Here is a 14,148-nt window from a genome sequence, read left to right as displayed (position 1 = left end):
TCCACACCAGGCAGCCTCGAAGGCTTCCCAAGATAGACAAGTGTGAACCATAGCGGCTCCCATCTAGAAATGCCTACTGTGTGCCCCGCATGCTATTCACAACATATATTACCTTTTCCTCCCCCAAGAACCTTGAGGGAATAGATGAGTAGACCCATTTGGAGAGAAACAAGGCATTGTTTCTGGAGGTGGTGATTTTCCCAAGGCCAGGTAGCTACTGCATGCAGAGTTGAGATTCAAACCCAAGCCAGTCTGGCTCTGGGGGAAGAGGAGCAAAGTTCAGAAGAGGGGGAGGCGTAAGATGTGCTGGGGATGGTGAATGGACCAGCCTGTCCCTGTCTACACAGATGCCAAGGGACCAGAAGATGACAGGGCTCCAGGGAGATGAAACACGGATCCAAAAAACTGTGTCAAAACCTTGTGCGGAGGTTATCAAGAAGCCAGGAGCACCTCCCTGTCTCCTTAAGGAAAGTTATATCTTTAGATGAAGTCAGAAGGAAGGGATGCAAGGGACAGGACTTGCACAATCAGTGACCTAAGTGGAGGAAAACACAAGTATGTTCAGAGGGGAAAAGAGGTTATTTCAACCCAACACACTGTCTTGGCACTGTGATAGGCATGGCAGAGGAATGAATGGACTCAGATGTCGTACAAGATCTGGAATACAATGATCACTTCATCTGTGGGCGAGGGTTCAACTTTGAATTCTGGTAATTCTATCGAAGCCCTAGAATGGTGTGCAGATGAAAAGCTACAAGACTCAGGGAAAACTACCAAGAAAGGCAAGTAGAATGCCCCAGGATGCTGCCTGCCACGAAGTGAACCGACCCCAAGTACCCCAGCCCCACAACTCCACCCTTCCTGGGGTGCCCCACCACATCCAGAATGTCCATCGCCTGTCAGGGGGCCATGGTAGGGGGAAGGAGGGCGACCCAAGGTCAGAACCAGTTTCCATCTTGGCTACCATGAATGGAGCCAAAGACTATTCCCTGGTGGCTCAGACTGTGAAGAATCTGTAGGCAATGCAGGAGATCTGGGTTTGATCCTTGGGTCAGGAAGATTCCCTGGAGAACGGAATGGCTACCCATTCTAGTATTCTTGCCTAGAGAATTCCATGGACAGAGAAGCCTGGCGAGCTGTAGTCCACGGGGTCGCATTCTATCAAAGCCCTAGAAAGCTGGGCAGATGAAAAGATACAAGACCCAGGGAAAACTACCAAGAACGGCAAGTACCCTGGGCAGGTACCCAGAGAAAACCATAATTAAAGAAGATACATGCGCCCCAATGCTTATTGCAGCACTGTTTACAATAGCCAGGATAGGGAAGCAACCTAGATATCCACTGATGGAGGAATGCATAAAGAAAACGTGGTACATCCATATTGTGGAATATTACTCAGCCACAAAAATGAACTAACGAACAGACACTGGCAGAGTTGTGGATGTGCTAGAGACCGTCATGCAGAGTAAAGTAATTCAGAAAGAGGAAAACAAATATTGTACGTCAAGGCATATGTGTGGAATCTAGAAAAATGGTATAGATGACCTTATTTGCAAAACAAATAGAGAGGCAGACATAGAGAACAAGCGTATGGACACCATGGGACGTGGGGAGGGGCATGGGGTAAATCGGGAGATCGGGCCTGACATACATACCCTGCTATGTATAAAATAAATCACTTACGAGAACCTACTGTAGAGCACAGGGAACTCCACTCAGTGCTCTGCGGTGACCTTAATGGGAAGGAAATCCAAAAAAGACAGGAAGTGTATATAGGCATGGCTGATTCAGTCTGCTGTACAGCAGAAACCGACACATCTGTATAAAGCAGCTACAGCCCAGTTTTAAAAATTAATTAACTAATTGTTTTAATAGAGAGTTCCCTTGGCCCCTTGAAAATCCTTTCCTCTCTCTCCCCACCCGCCTCCCCAGGCAACTGCTGATCAGCTTTCTGTCACTCTAGGTTAGTTTGCAGTTTCTAGAATTGTGTTTAAATGGAACTACTCTAAATGTACCCTTTTTATCTGCCTTCTTTGACTAGCCTATTTTCTTATTACAGATTCTTTAAATGGAGTTTTGATAAGGAAATGCAAGTAGTCAGTGATCAAGGCAGTGGGGGCATGGCAAGCCCAGGATGCTATCTGCCACACTTCATTCACTCACCTGAGGTTAACTGAGCTCTGAATGGGCTCAACACCGGGCTAGGTCCTGGAATCATAATGGTGATCCCCGTTCCCGCGAGCATGAACTTCTCACTTCTCCTTTCACTCATGCACTCACCTGCTTAACAAATATTCACCTCACGTCCACAACCCTGTTTGAACTTGGCACTGCCCACCACTTCTTACACTCCCCTGACCCTCATCAGACATTTCTCTATCCACCATACTGAGCTGGGCGCTGGGATGATTCAGTGAGGGATCATCAGATGTGAATCTTGCGCCTAGGACTGCGCAGGGCAGAAGAAAAAAACTGTAAGACACTGTCCTGCTCTCTCAAAGCTCATGAGAGAGTGGGTGCCCTGAGGCTGATCTGTGGAAGCTGGAACTCCAAAATGAGTGCAAAGTGGACCATCTGGGCAAGGAGATCCAGACGCAGGGAAGGTAGGGGCTCTCTAAGCTGGACTGGCCAGGCTAGGTTTGTCAGACAAGCAGGATCCAAACAGCCCCCAAATGGGCAGGGAGGAAGAGGAAAGACAGAGGAAGGGGAGGTGGATGCCAGGGAGGAGCCAAACGAGCACAAGGGCACAGGGGCAGGATCAGGAGAGCGGATAGGAGGGCAGTAAGCTGAGAATTCCTCCTGGGGCTGTGTGCGGCCACATGGAACTTCTTTCTGCTTACACATATGTTACATTGGCTTTACATATGGGGCAAAGGGGAGGGGAATGGGGAGGGTCATCCCTTAAATGTTTGTAATAACTCACTCTGGGTTCTTACTGTAATTACCTCATTTAGTTCTCAGCTTGATGTGGGAACTGCCATTATATTTCCCATTTTATGGATCAGAAACCCAAGGCTTACAGAATCTAGTGAATTGCTCAAAAATATACAACTCCTAAGGGCCAGGGCAGAGAAGGAAATGGCAACCCACTCCAGTTTTCTTGCCTGGAGAATTCCATGGACAGAGGAGCCTGGCGGGCTATAACTCATGGGGTCACAGAGTCGGACATGACTGAGTGACTAACACACACACACACAAAGGCTGGGGTGGAGCCTCAAGCCAGGTCTCTTGTCCCAAGACCAGTTCTCTTCCTTTTGTCCATAATGAACAACAGTTAGTACTCTAAATGCAGTGTGTCAGCTTCCCTAGTGGCTCAGTGGTTAAAAAAAAAAAAAAATCTGCCTGCAATGCAGGTGACTTGTAGGAGACTCAAGTTCAATCCCTGGGTTGGGAAGATCCCCTGGAGAAAGGCCACTCTTGCCTGGAGAATCCCATGAACAGAGGAGTCTGGCAGCTACAGTCCATGGGGTCGCAAAGAGTCAGACGTGACTGAGCAACTGAGCAGGCATGCATGGAGCAACTGTACAGCACGCTCCAGTAGACCACAGAACACTCTGAGCTTATCACTGTTCTTCTCCCTCCTACACCCCCGCCCCTCTTCAGCCACCCCTGTACCTGTCACTGTGAGCTGGAGGTGGAAGCAGCAAAGAGGAGAACAAGAATGGGGAAGGAGAATGGTCTGGTTCCCAGGAGAGGAAGTTAATTTGGCCCAAGAAGCTCTCCGTCCTCTCCACATTGCCTCCCAAACCCTGATAAGAAGGAGCAGGCTCCTAATAAGGGCCCACTCTAACTTGGAGCTGTCCCAGACCCCCAGATGGTATCCCTTCCTCTCAGTCTGGATAAAATGGAGTGGGATTCACGCTAAGAAGGAAACAAACCCAAAGCTTCACCCAGGGTCAGGATCCCAAACCAGAAAGTACACCTCTGAATTCACAAGGCAGACACAGAACTGGATTCCTGGTCCCACCTCTGCTCAGCAGCCCAGTGTCCCAGGATTGGGCCCCTAAATCATCACATGGACCACTGCGAAGGAACACCAAATATTCCTCCAGAGCTGACCGTGTGCAGGGTCAGGATTCCAGCTCACAGCAATGGACTCGCGTCTAGGAATTCTAAACTGTGGCTCCATGCTGCCTTCCAGCACTCTACAGCTCACGTGGTACCTGACACTCTCAGCGGTGGGTACATCCTCCCAGTTCCACGATCAAGAGGCTGAAGTTCAGTGAAATTAGGTGGCTTGCAAAGGCCACACACTCTCATGAGATGGGACAGGTGTTCAACCCATCCTGGCCACTCTAACCTGAGCTCTTCACCCCACACGTTGCCCCTGAACTAAGGAAAGAGGGTGTGGGACTGAACGAGTTCTGAACTCTCACACTTCTGAGGCCCTGGGATGCAGCTCCCCAGGAGGTCTCAGCTTCCATGCAGGGGGCCCCGTGATCTAGTGGGTCTACCAGGCGAGGAGGGAGGTTCATGTCGGGGCTCTGTGCCACTAATTGTGTGAACTTGGGAAGGCCACTTGGCTCCTGTGACTCAGTTTCCCCACCCATGAATGGAAATAACATTTTCCACCCTCATATGACTATTGTCATTTAAGTGAAGGTGAATAGTGAATGTGGAAAACTTTGAAAAGACTGCAACCGTGTGCACTGCAGGTTACCCTCGTTATCTATAAATGAAACTATTTAAAGCTGTAACCACTGCAGACTTTACCTGTCTCCCACTGTCACCCCCAGCCTGCCTGCTTGCAGTGTTCTCATGCTGAAGCCAAAGCTTGAATGGACTTAAAGAAGGAATCTTAGCTTATGTTTGTGGATATCCAAGCTCACTGGCATGTTCTCCTTAACCCCATCCCTAATACACACACTCACCATTACTTACTTTCCACTGCCTCAAAAAACTTTTAATGAAATCATTCCCCATAAACATCTTGGACTTACAGAACGGTCATCCTTAAAAAGTCTACAAATAATAAATGTTGGAGAGTGTGGAGAAAAAGGGAACTCTCCTACACTGTTGATAGAAATGTAGATTGGTGCAGCCATTATGGAAAACAGTATGGAGGTTCCTTGAAAACCTCGAGTTGCGATGTGATACAGCTCTCTCACTCCTGGGCATATACCCAGACAAAACTATAATTCAAAAAGATACATGCACTCTGATGTCTATAGCAGCACCATTTATGATAGCCAAGACATGGAAACAATCTAAATGTCCACCAACAGGTGTATGGATAAAGAACATGTGGTATATAAATACAATGGAATATTACTCAGCCATCAAAAAGAATGAAATAATGCCATCTGCAGCAACATGGATAGATCTAGAGATTATCATACTAAGTGAAGTCAGTCAGAAATAGAAAGACAAATGCCATATGCTATCCCTTATATGTGGAATCTAAAATATGACACAAATCAACATATCTATGAAACAGAAACATATTCACAGACAGAAAACAGACTTGTAGTTGCCAGAAGAGAGGTAGCTGGGTTAGGGAAGAATCGGGAGCTTGGGATTAGCAGATGCAAACGCCAGTATATATAGGATAGGGGAACAACAAGGTCTTACTGTATAGCACAAGGAACCATATTCAGTAGCCTGTGATGAAACATAATGGAAAAGAATATATATAAAAAACTGAGTCATTTTGCTGTACAGCAGAAATTAGCACATTTAAATCAACTATACTTCAATAAAATTTAAAAAAAAAATAAAAAACATCTTAGACTTAGGCCCAAAAAATATCAGTGGCTATGGGCTTCCCTGATGGTTCAGACCAAAGGTAAAGTATCTATCTGTAATGTAGGAGACCCGGGTTCGATCCTTGGGTTGGGAAGATCCCCTGGAGAAGGAGATGGCAACCCACTCCAGTCTTCTTGCCTGAAGATTTCCATGGACTGAGGAGCCTGGCAGGCTACAACCCACGGAGTTGCAGAGTTAGACATGACTGGCAACTAACACTTTCACTTTTGTTGGCTTCTAACGTCGCTGTTATGTGGGGAAGTACACAAAAATAATGGCTATAACTTAATGATCTCTCCACCAGGCATTTTACAAGTGCTATCTCAGTTAATATATCCTCTAAATAACCCTAGACTGACTTACAGAGGAGGGGCTAAGGCTTACTGCTGGGAGGACAGTGCTTGTCCGCCCAGCCTCCATCTTCATCCTTCCCAACAGAATCCCAATTGGGTCCAAGAGGTAGTGATGGTGGTGATAAGAATTGGTTCAATTCTAGACGTATTTTGATGATATAATACCCAAAAGGATAGGTAAGGGACTGGCCATAAAGTGTGAGATAAAGGAGTTAAGGGTGAGATTGGGCACAAAAAGTGTTGGGTAAACTGGAGAACTTCGAACAAACACAAAATTACACAGTTTATTATTGTGACCTCTCTCTGTCATTGCGTATGGAGACTCTGTTTGTGTGGAGGAAGATTTCCCCTCTCAGTCTGGCTCTGTCTTTCAATTTCTTCTCTCATTATTAGTACGCAGACTCCAAGGGTGCAAACTGGTTTCAAGAAGAGTGTTGCCGAAATAACCACAAGGTTCCATCCTGAGCTAAAAATAAGCCACTTTTTAACCTCTTGGTAAACCTCACTGCAGTGATCAAGAACCAGCTGAACCCTATACTAGCTCTTGCATGATGCCCTTCTTCCTCTCCACAGCTCACAACAGGCGGATAAGACTGAGGGTCTTCATGCTGTTTCCCTGACCCCCTAGGATGGATGTGTGTGGCTGGAAAGAAATGGAGGTTGCTCTGGTCAACTTTGATAACTCAGACGAAATCCAGGAAGAGCCCGGCTATGCCACAGACTTTGACCCAACCACCCAAAAAGGCCGGCCTGGGAGCAGCCCCTTCTCCAACTGGAAGACCCTCATCAACGACAGCACCAGCCATGAGACGGTCTTCTCCAAGCTCCCAGGAGACTACATTGATTCCCCAGGGCCTGAGACAGTGGTCTTAAATGAAGGAAACCAGCGGGTGATCATCAACATTGCTGGCCTGAGGTTTGAGACCCAGCTCAGAACCCTCAGTCAGTTCCCAGAGACCCTCCTGGGAGATCGGGAGAAAAGGATGCAGTTCTTTGACTCCATGAGAAATGAGTATTTCTTTGACAGGAACCGGCCTAGTTTTGATGGGATCCTATACTATTACCAATCTGGTGGGAAGATCCGGCGCCCGGCCAACGTCCCAATCGACGTCTTTGCAGACGAGATCTCCTTCTATGAGCTGGGCAGTGAGGCCATGGACCAGTTCCGAGAGGATGAAGGCTTCATCAAAGATCCTGAAACATTGCTGCCCACCAATGACATCCACCGGCAGTTCTGGCTCCTCTTTGAGTACCCTGAGAGCTCCAGTGCTGCCCGTGGTGTGGCCGTGGTCTCCGTCTTGGTCGTGATCATCTCTATCACCATCTTCTGCCTGGAGACCCTTCCTGAGTTCCGAGAGGATAGGGAGCTGAAGGTGCTGAGAGACCCCAGCCTCAACATGAGCAAAACAGTCCTGTCCCACACCATGTTCACTGACCCTTTCTTCATGGTGGAGTCCACCTGCATTGTGTGGTTCACCTTCGAACTGGTGCTCCGGTTTGTGGTCTGCCCCAGCAAGACTGACTTCTTCAGGAACATCATGAACATCATCGACATCATCTCCATCATCCCCTACTTTGCAACCCTCGTCACAGAGCTGGTTCAGGAGACAGAGCCAAGTGCCCAGCAGAACATGTCCCTGGCCATCCTGAGGATCATCCGCCTGGTGAGGGTCTTCCGCATCTTCAAGCTCTCCCGCCACTCCAAGGGGCTGCAGATCCTGGGGCAGACGCTGAAGGCTTCCATGCGGGAGCTGGGGCTGCTCATCTTCTTCCTCTTCATCGGCGTCATCCTCTTCTCCAGCGCAGTCTACTTTGCCGAGGTGGATGAGCCAGAGTCCCATTTCTCTAGCATTCCTGATGGCTTCTGGTGGGCGGTGGTCACCATGACAACCGTGGGCTATGGGGACATGTGCCCAACCACCCCAGGGGGGAAAATCGTGGGCACTTTGTGTGCCATCGCAGGGGTCCTCACCATTGCCCTGCCTGTGCCTGTTATTGTCTCCAACTTTAACTACTTCTACCATCGGGAGACTGAGAATGAGGAGAAGCAGAGCATCCCAGGAGAAATTGACAAAGTCCTCAAAAGTGCGGGCTCAAGAATGGGCAGCACAGACTCTCTTAGCAAGACCAACGGTGGCTGCTCTGCAGAGAAGTCCAGGAAGTGATATCTCCAGGGCTTCTTGGCCCCAAGTCTCCCAGGTCTCTCTGTCTCTCTCCTCCTCCCAGCTCTTTCTCTCTGTCTTCCCAGAGACCAAAATATATCATTTGTGACCACAGATCATCTTCGATTGGAAACTATTTTAATAAACTGATACTTCTGCTCTATTTTCTCAGCTGTTTCTTTTTCAACTGACTGTAGAAAGATTTTATTCTCCTTTCCTGTGAGGGGGGAGTTCAGGTTCTTGCGCCTCACCTGTGGTGCCCTAGACCAGCAATATCATCATCACATGGAAGCAAGGAAATGCAGACTCCAAGCCCACCTCAGACCTGCTGAAGCAGAATCTACATTTTAACAAGATCCCAGGTGATTCACTGTCACATTAAAGATGAACAAGTGCTAGCTCTGGTCTTCCTAAGAGGAAGCACCTTGAAAGGCCAGGAGTGGCTGGGAGCAATGAGTAAGAGCTCAGAGTTGTTTTAATAACAGTACCATATACTTGTGTAGCATTGCTTACATTTTCCAAAGCCCTTTCTCCTACATTATCTCACTGCATTTATAAATAACCAGTAGAACAGACATGACTATTATTTCCACGTTGTAGATGAACAAACCAGGAGATGGCGACTTGCCTAAACTCTCTCAGAATGGTAAACAGTCAGTGCTGGAACCCAAATCTCCTACCTGCTAGCCAGGTGCTCTTTCCACGTGAGGAGCATGTGATAGAACTGAGCACAAGGGGGAGAGGAACTCGAGGGGTCTGTCTTTCAGAGGATCCTGGCAGCACATTTCCAGATAAGCACACTCTTCCTGGGGGGGGGGGCGGGTCCCCATGTCCATGCAGCCTGGGAGGCAATGCTAGCCTCGCCTCCTTGCTCCTCAGTCTCTCCCTTGGGCAGTGGACAAGCAGAATCGTTCTCTTGGCCCATCTCCATGAATTTGTGCAAACACTGGGGTTCCTGAGTGTGGGGAGTATATATACCAGGACCTCAGAGAACTGCTCCAGGAAAATGTACAGGCCCACCTATCTTGGGGTTCAGCTCCCTGAGTCATCAGGAATTGACCAGTAGCCTATGGGGCAGCTGGGGTGGGAGCAGCAGGACCCTTAGACATGTGTGCAGAGGCCAGTCCCTATCCCCAAGGAGGGCAGTTGTCATAGGAACTGAGGAACTGCCTTCCTGGGAGAGGATCTTGCTCAGCCCATCATGATCCCAGGATGAGGGAATGGAGTTGGGATTCCCCTGAAAGCAAGGAAGGAAGTCTCTACTCTGTCTCACCCCCTCACCCCTCAAGTTAGGAGGTCCATGCCTTCCTCGGACCCAATAATCAATGCCTGGTCACACCTCAATGGAGAGTCAACATCAGAATAATGCCCCTGGGCTGCAGGTCACTGCACAGTTCCACTTTATGCAACCCAGACCGTACACCCACAGCATTTAACCTTGGAACATACCCAGTTCCACACAACCCTGGGAGACAAGCACTGTAGCCCCAGGTACCACCATACAACTTCCACTTCCAGGTAGACTAACAAATGAACTGGTGTGGGAGAAAGCTGATCCTCTCCTCTCCTGTGTCCTTAGTTTAGGCCCCAAGAAGCTGGACTTAGTCACCTTAAGTCTCCATCCTGCTCTAAAAGTCTCAATCTCCTTCTTCCATGTTAACTCCAAGATGTAACTTGGCACTGAGTCATAGAATGATCTGGCCTTGGCTTTACAGCCCTTGGAGCTGGGCCAGCAGGACTCCTGTCCCAGACCTGAGCCTCAGGGTTCTGAACTTTGGTATACCTTCCTCACAATTTCCTAAGTTCCCTTTCAATTTTCTTCTTGAGATCATTCTCCAATTCTCTTCACACCCTTCAGCTTCCAAGCATAGGTTTGACCAGATGTCCTGGACTCAAACCTATGGGATTACCCTGAAGCTTTGTGCCAGGCTCCAGTGCCAGGATGGTGGTCTGGTGAACAGATTGCTCCCACTGTCTGGAGTGGCATTTCTCTGACAGGCTCACACAAACTCAGATGCCAGGATGGTGATTGGCACTCTGATTTAGGGTGATGCAAATTTTTATATATACCAGGGCCCTTGCAACAACTATTTGCCCAGAATCTAAAGCATATTCGACAAAAGAGCCTACACGCCCGTATTCTGCCTTATGGGAGCCACGCCATCATAATCCTTTGTACTAAAACCTCTCCCTACAGAGAAACCCTTTGCCCTCTCACGTCAGCCCTCCAAGTAGATATTATTACCCTCATTTTGCCATAGGAGGAAACTGTTTCAGAGAGGTTCAAGGGCACACAGCCAGGAAGCAGTAGAGAGGGATGTGAATCTAGGCCTCTTTGATGTTACAATGTATCCCACCAGGCTGCCTACCCAGAGCATCCTAACCCAGAGAACAGCCTCTGCTGGAGCGAGGCAGTGGGGCTGCGTCATGATACAGATTGGGCACTTTCCTGGGGGCAAGTAGGCTCTTCACCTAAGCCCCTACTTTCTTATTCTCTACTTTCATATTCAGAGGCTGAGCCACATGCTGCATTACAGCTTCACATAATGCAAACAAGGTAAGATACTTAGACTCCAGAGCAGCCTAGACCAGTGTCCCCAGAAGCCAAAATAGAGCCCTGGAGCCGCAGCCTTTCTCTTCCTGGGATCCTGTAGGAAGAGTCCAGTCCAGTAGGGCAGAGGGAGCCACTCTTCTTCTCCAGTCAATCCATTTATCCCCAGGAGTTAAGAGGACCGATCATAGGATTCTGATGCCCAGGAAGCAAGTCTAGGCCTTCAGGTTGGAGTCAGGGAGTGGGGCTGCAGAAGCAAGCCCTCCAAGACATCGCCCCCACCCCCCGCTGCCATGCCACTGCTGCCAATAGGCCTGGTGTCATCGTCTCTGGGTGCCTGCACTGAGTCATCTGTTTCTTCTCCAACAACCCAGGGAGATGGACTATGGGAGTTCCTTTCCCCATCCATCTGCCCAGCCTCCTGTTGGCAATGGGATCTGTGGTCCACAGTGGAGCTGTCAAGATGGCTTATGACAAACAGAATGGAGAGAGGCAGGGCAGACAGGACAGGGCTGCCCAGAGGGTCAAGTGCCAAACACAGAGGAAAGATATTCCCACTCTTATCAAGGAGGGAAGGACTGGTCAGCAGCTGGGCTCAGAGAAGCCTGCTTTAAGGAGGGCAGAACGGAGCCCTGAGGCTTCATTCAGCCAATTAATATTGACTGAGCTCCTACTGTGTGCAGACAATTTGTAGCCACTGAATAAGGACACAGAAAGAATAAAAAAGCGCCCCTTTAAATTTTCACAGTAAAAATGTGCATAATGTAAGAGAAAGAACAAAAACATTCTCTCCGGATGCTGTAATTTGCAGAGAGCTCCCAAATCTTGTGTTTTCTACCATGTCATGCTGGCTTTCTTTGCAAAGAACTGTGCAAGTCAGGACAAACATTTGTGTCTATTTATCATTCTCTTTTTAAAAATGCTTTATAAACCAAAAAGAGTCTCAAAAACTTTAAGATATTTTGACTAGAAAGCTTTCTAGATTTTAAATCAAAGGACTTGGCTGAGTTCTTACTAATTGTATCACTTTGACCTCAATGAGCCTCAGTTTCCTTATGTGGAAAATAGAGATTAAAACAATACCTACCTTGCAGTAAATGGGGTCATCCCCGAACCCCAACACACACACACAGACAGATACACAGCAGGGAGTAGTTTCAGAGACCTCCCAGCTGCCTTCATTTACCCAAACTGGCCAACTGGGCTCCTCAGGACCTCCACAGGCTGCCAAAGTGGCTGCTTGGGACCTGCCTTCTGCTTGAGACAGGTCCTTTTGTGACAGGTCCTTCTTAGTTCTCTCATTCTTATACTTGTATTCAATCTCTTTGAACTTACTTCAAAACCTAAAAAAAAAAAAAATGTACAGAGTTGTACCGCCCTCACCGGGCTATTGGGAAGAAGCAGTGATACAGTGTTATTAAAAGTAGCTTACGGCTGTAAAGCACTACACAGATGGAAAAAATTGTTACTCTTTAAAAGCTGTCATTTTAGAGCAATTAACACTGTCCAAGTGAGTATAGAACTAGCTTTACAATCCAAGTCAGATCATGACCTGGTCTCAAAGATAAAAATTAATTTCAAAGACAGTATAAAAATAGAAGGGAAATTAGTAGGAGTAAGGAAAATATTATGCTTAATAAACAACCGCCCTCTTCTGGATGTTCTACACATGTATTTCATTTCCTCCAAAGCAATCGCTGTAAGGTAAGTATTATTTCTGTTTTACAGATAAGGAAACTGAAACTTCACAAAGTTAAGTAACTTCTCCCTCTGCTATACTCGGGGGAATCATCATAGGCACCCCAAAATCAGGCTGATCAGATATAGATGGTACTCCAATTGTCCTGTCCTACCACTTTCTTGCCCAAAGACCCAAACCCTTTGTCTGCCACCCTCAAGTCACCTTCACCCAGAGGTACACAAAAGGTGGTGGTGCCAGCACATGGGCCACAACAATCCCTATTTTCTGGGACGTTGGGGAATCTGAGTCTGGAGCCTCCACTCCCACCACACCAGCCCCTCTAAGCCTGTGCTGTGCAGAGGCCACTCAGAGGAGCTCAGCCACTCGTCTGAGAAGACAGGCTCTGCAAAATTCCCAGGACAACCTCCCGGCACAGACCTGCAACCGCAGTGTGGTCTGGAGTCGCTGCCGCCCCAGACGCTCAAGCACAGGCGATGTGTCCTGCTTCCCCAGCATGGCCAGAAGCTTGTCTCCTGATGGCCCTGCCCAGCCCTCGTTCTGCTCTACACACGGTCCCTTCCCTGTGACTTGCTCAGCATTCCCTGATGTGGCATGAGCTGGTGCAAGAATGCCTCAGGTCAGATGCTTTAGTTTCAGGTGGCAGAAACCCAACTCAAATGGAACCAAAAGAGAAGACTTTATTGGCTCACATGACTGAGAAATGCAGGAAAGCTGATGATAAGCCCACTGGGCCTGGGGACTCACACACCACCTTCAGAGCTCTCATTACGTCTGCCCATCGCCTTTGTCTGGACATGCAAGCATTCTCCATGAAGAGGGAGCATAGCAGTCCCCAGGACCCAGTCTTATCATCATCTAACCAAAAATATATAAGTACATATAATCACCTTTAGGGCTTTCCAGTGGCTCAGATGGTAAAGTATCTGCCTGTAATGAGGGAGACCCAAGTTCGATCCCTGCATGGGGAATCCCCTGGAGAAGGGAATGACAATCCACTCCAGTACTCTTGCCTGGGAAATCCTATGGACAGAAGAGCCTGGTGGGCTACAGTCCATAGGGTCGCAAAGAGTCAGATGTGAATGAGTGACTAACACACACACTTAATCACCTTTGTATCTAATTACTTTAATTCCTCACACGTTAGATCCAAAAGATAGGCATTTTCATCTGTCTCTGACTGTTTAGTCACTCAGTGGTGTCAGACTCTGCAACCCCATGGACTATAGCTGCCAGACTCTTCTGTCCTTGAGATATCCCAGGCAAGAATACTAGAGTGTCTAGTCCACTGCTGTATTCCCAGGATCTATTACAGCAGAGAGCAGTTGTTCAATCACTGTTTTTTGAATTAATAAATTGTCCCTTCAAGCTCCCCCTCCCAATTACCCTAAGGAGTCCAAACCAAGCCTCTGTAGGCCTGGGGAGATCTTATTCTCCCCCTACTCCCAATCTCCCCCAGATCCTAGACCTACAGGCTGAAGATATTTCTTAATGAGGACTGTGACGATAAGTAACCCTTGAAGCATTAGGGGGTGGACTCTGGGGCCTGGCTGCGGTTAGAAAGGGGCCGAGGGAGGCCTGGCCTAGCGCATGCTCCAGTTACCCTTGGGGAGATCATTCTGCCCTTCCCCTGGGACT

The 14,148-nt window shown here is 48.1% G+C and overlaps 1 protein-coding gene across 1 annotated transcript; it reads left to right on the top strand.

Moving 5' to 3' along the window:
- Positions 1 to 6,727: 6,727 nt before the first annotated feature.
- Positions 6,728 to 8,263, top strand: KCNA10 (potassium voltage-gated channel subfamily A member 10). The gene has a single exon (XM_055402902.2). The coding sequence runs from the start codon at positions 6,728 to 6,730 to the stop codon at positions 8,261 to 8,263; it is 1,536 nt and encodes a 511-aa protein (XP_055258877.2).
- The last annotated feature ends 5,885 nt before the right edge of the window (positions 8,264 to 14,148 follow it).

Source organism: Moschus berezovskii, chromosome 4 (assembly GCF_049115385.1).
Source record: "Moschus berezovskii isolate FMDL1 chromosome 4, NW_MosBer_1.0, whole genome shotgun sequence".
Taxonomy (NCBI): Eukaryota; Metazoa; Chordata; class Mammalia; order Artiodactyla; family Moschidae; genus Moschus; species Moschus berezovskii.
The sequence above is the reverse complement of the archived record's forward strand: the minus strand, read 5'-3'. Positions and strand labels throughout refer to the sequence as shown.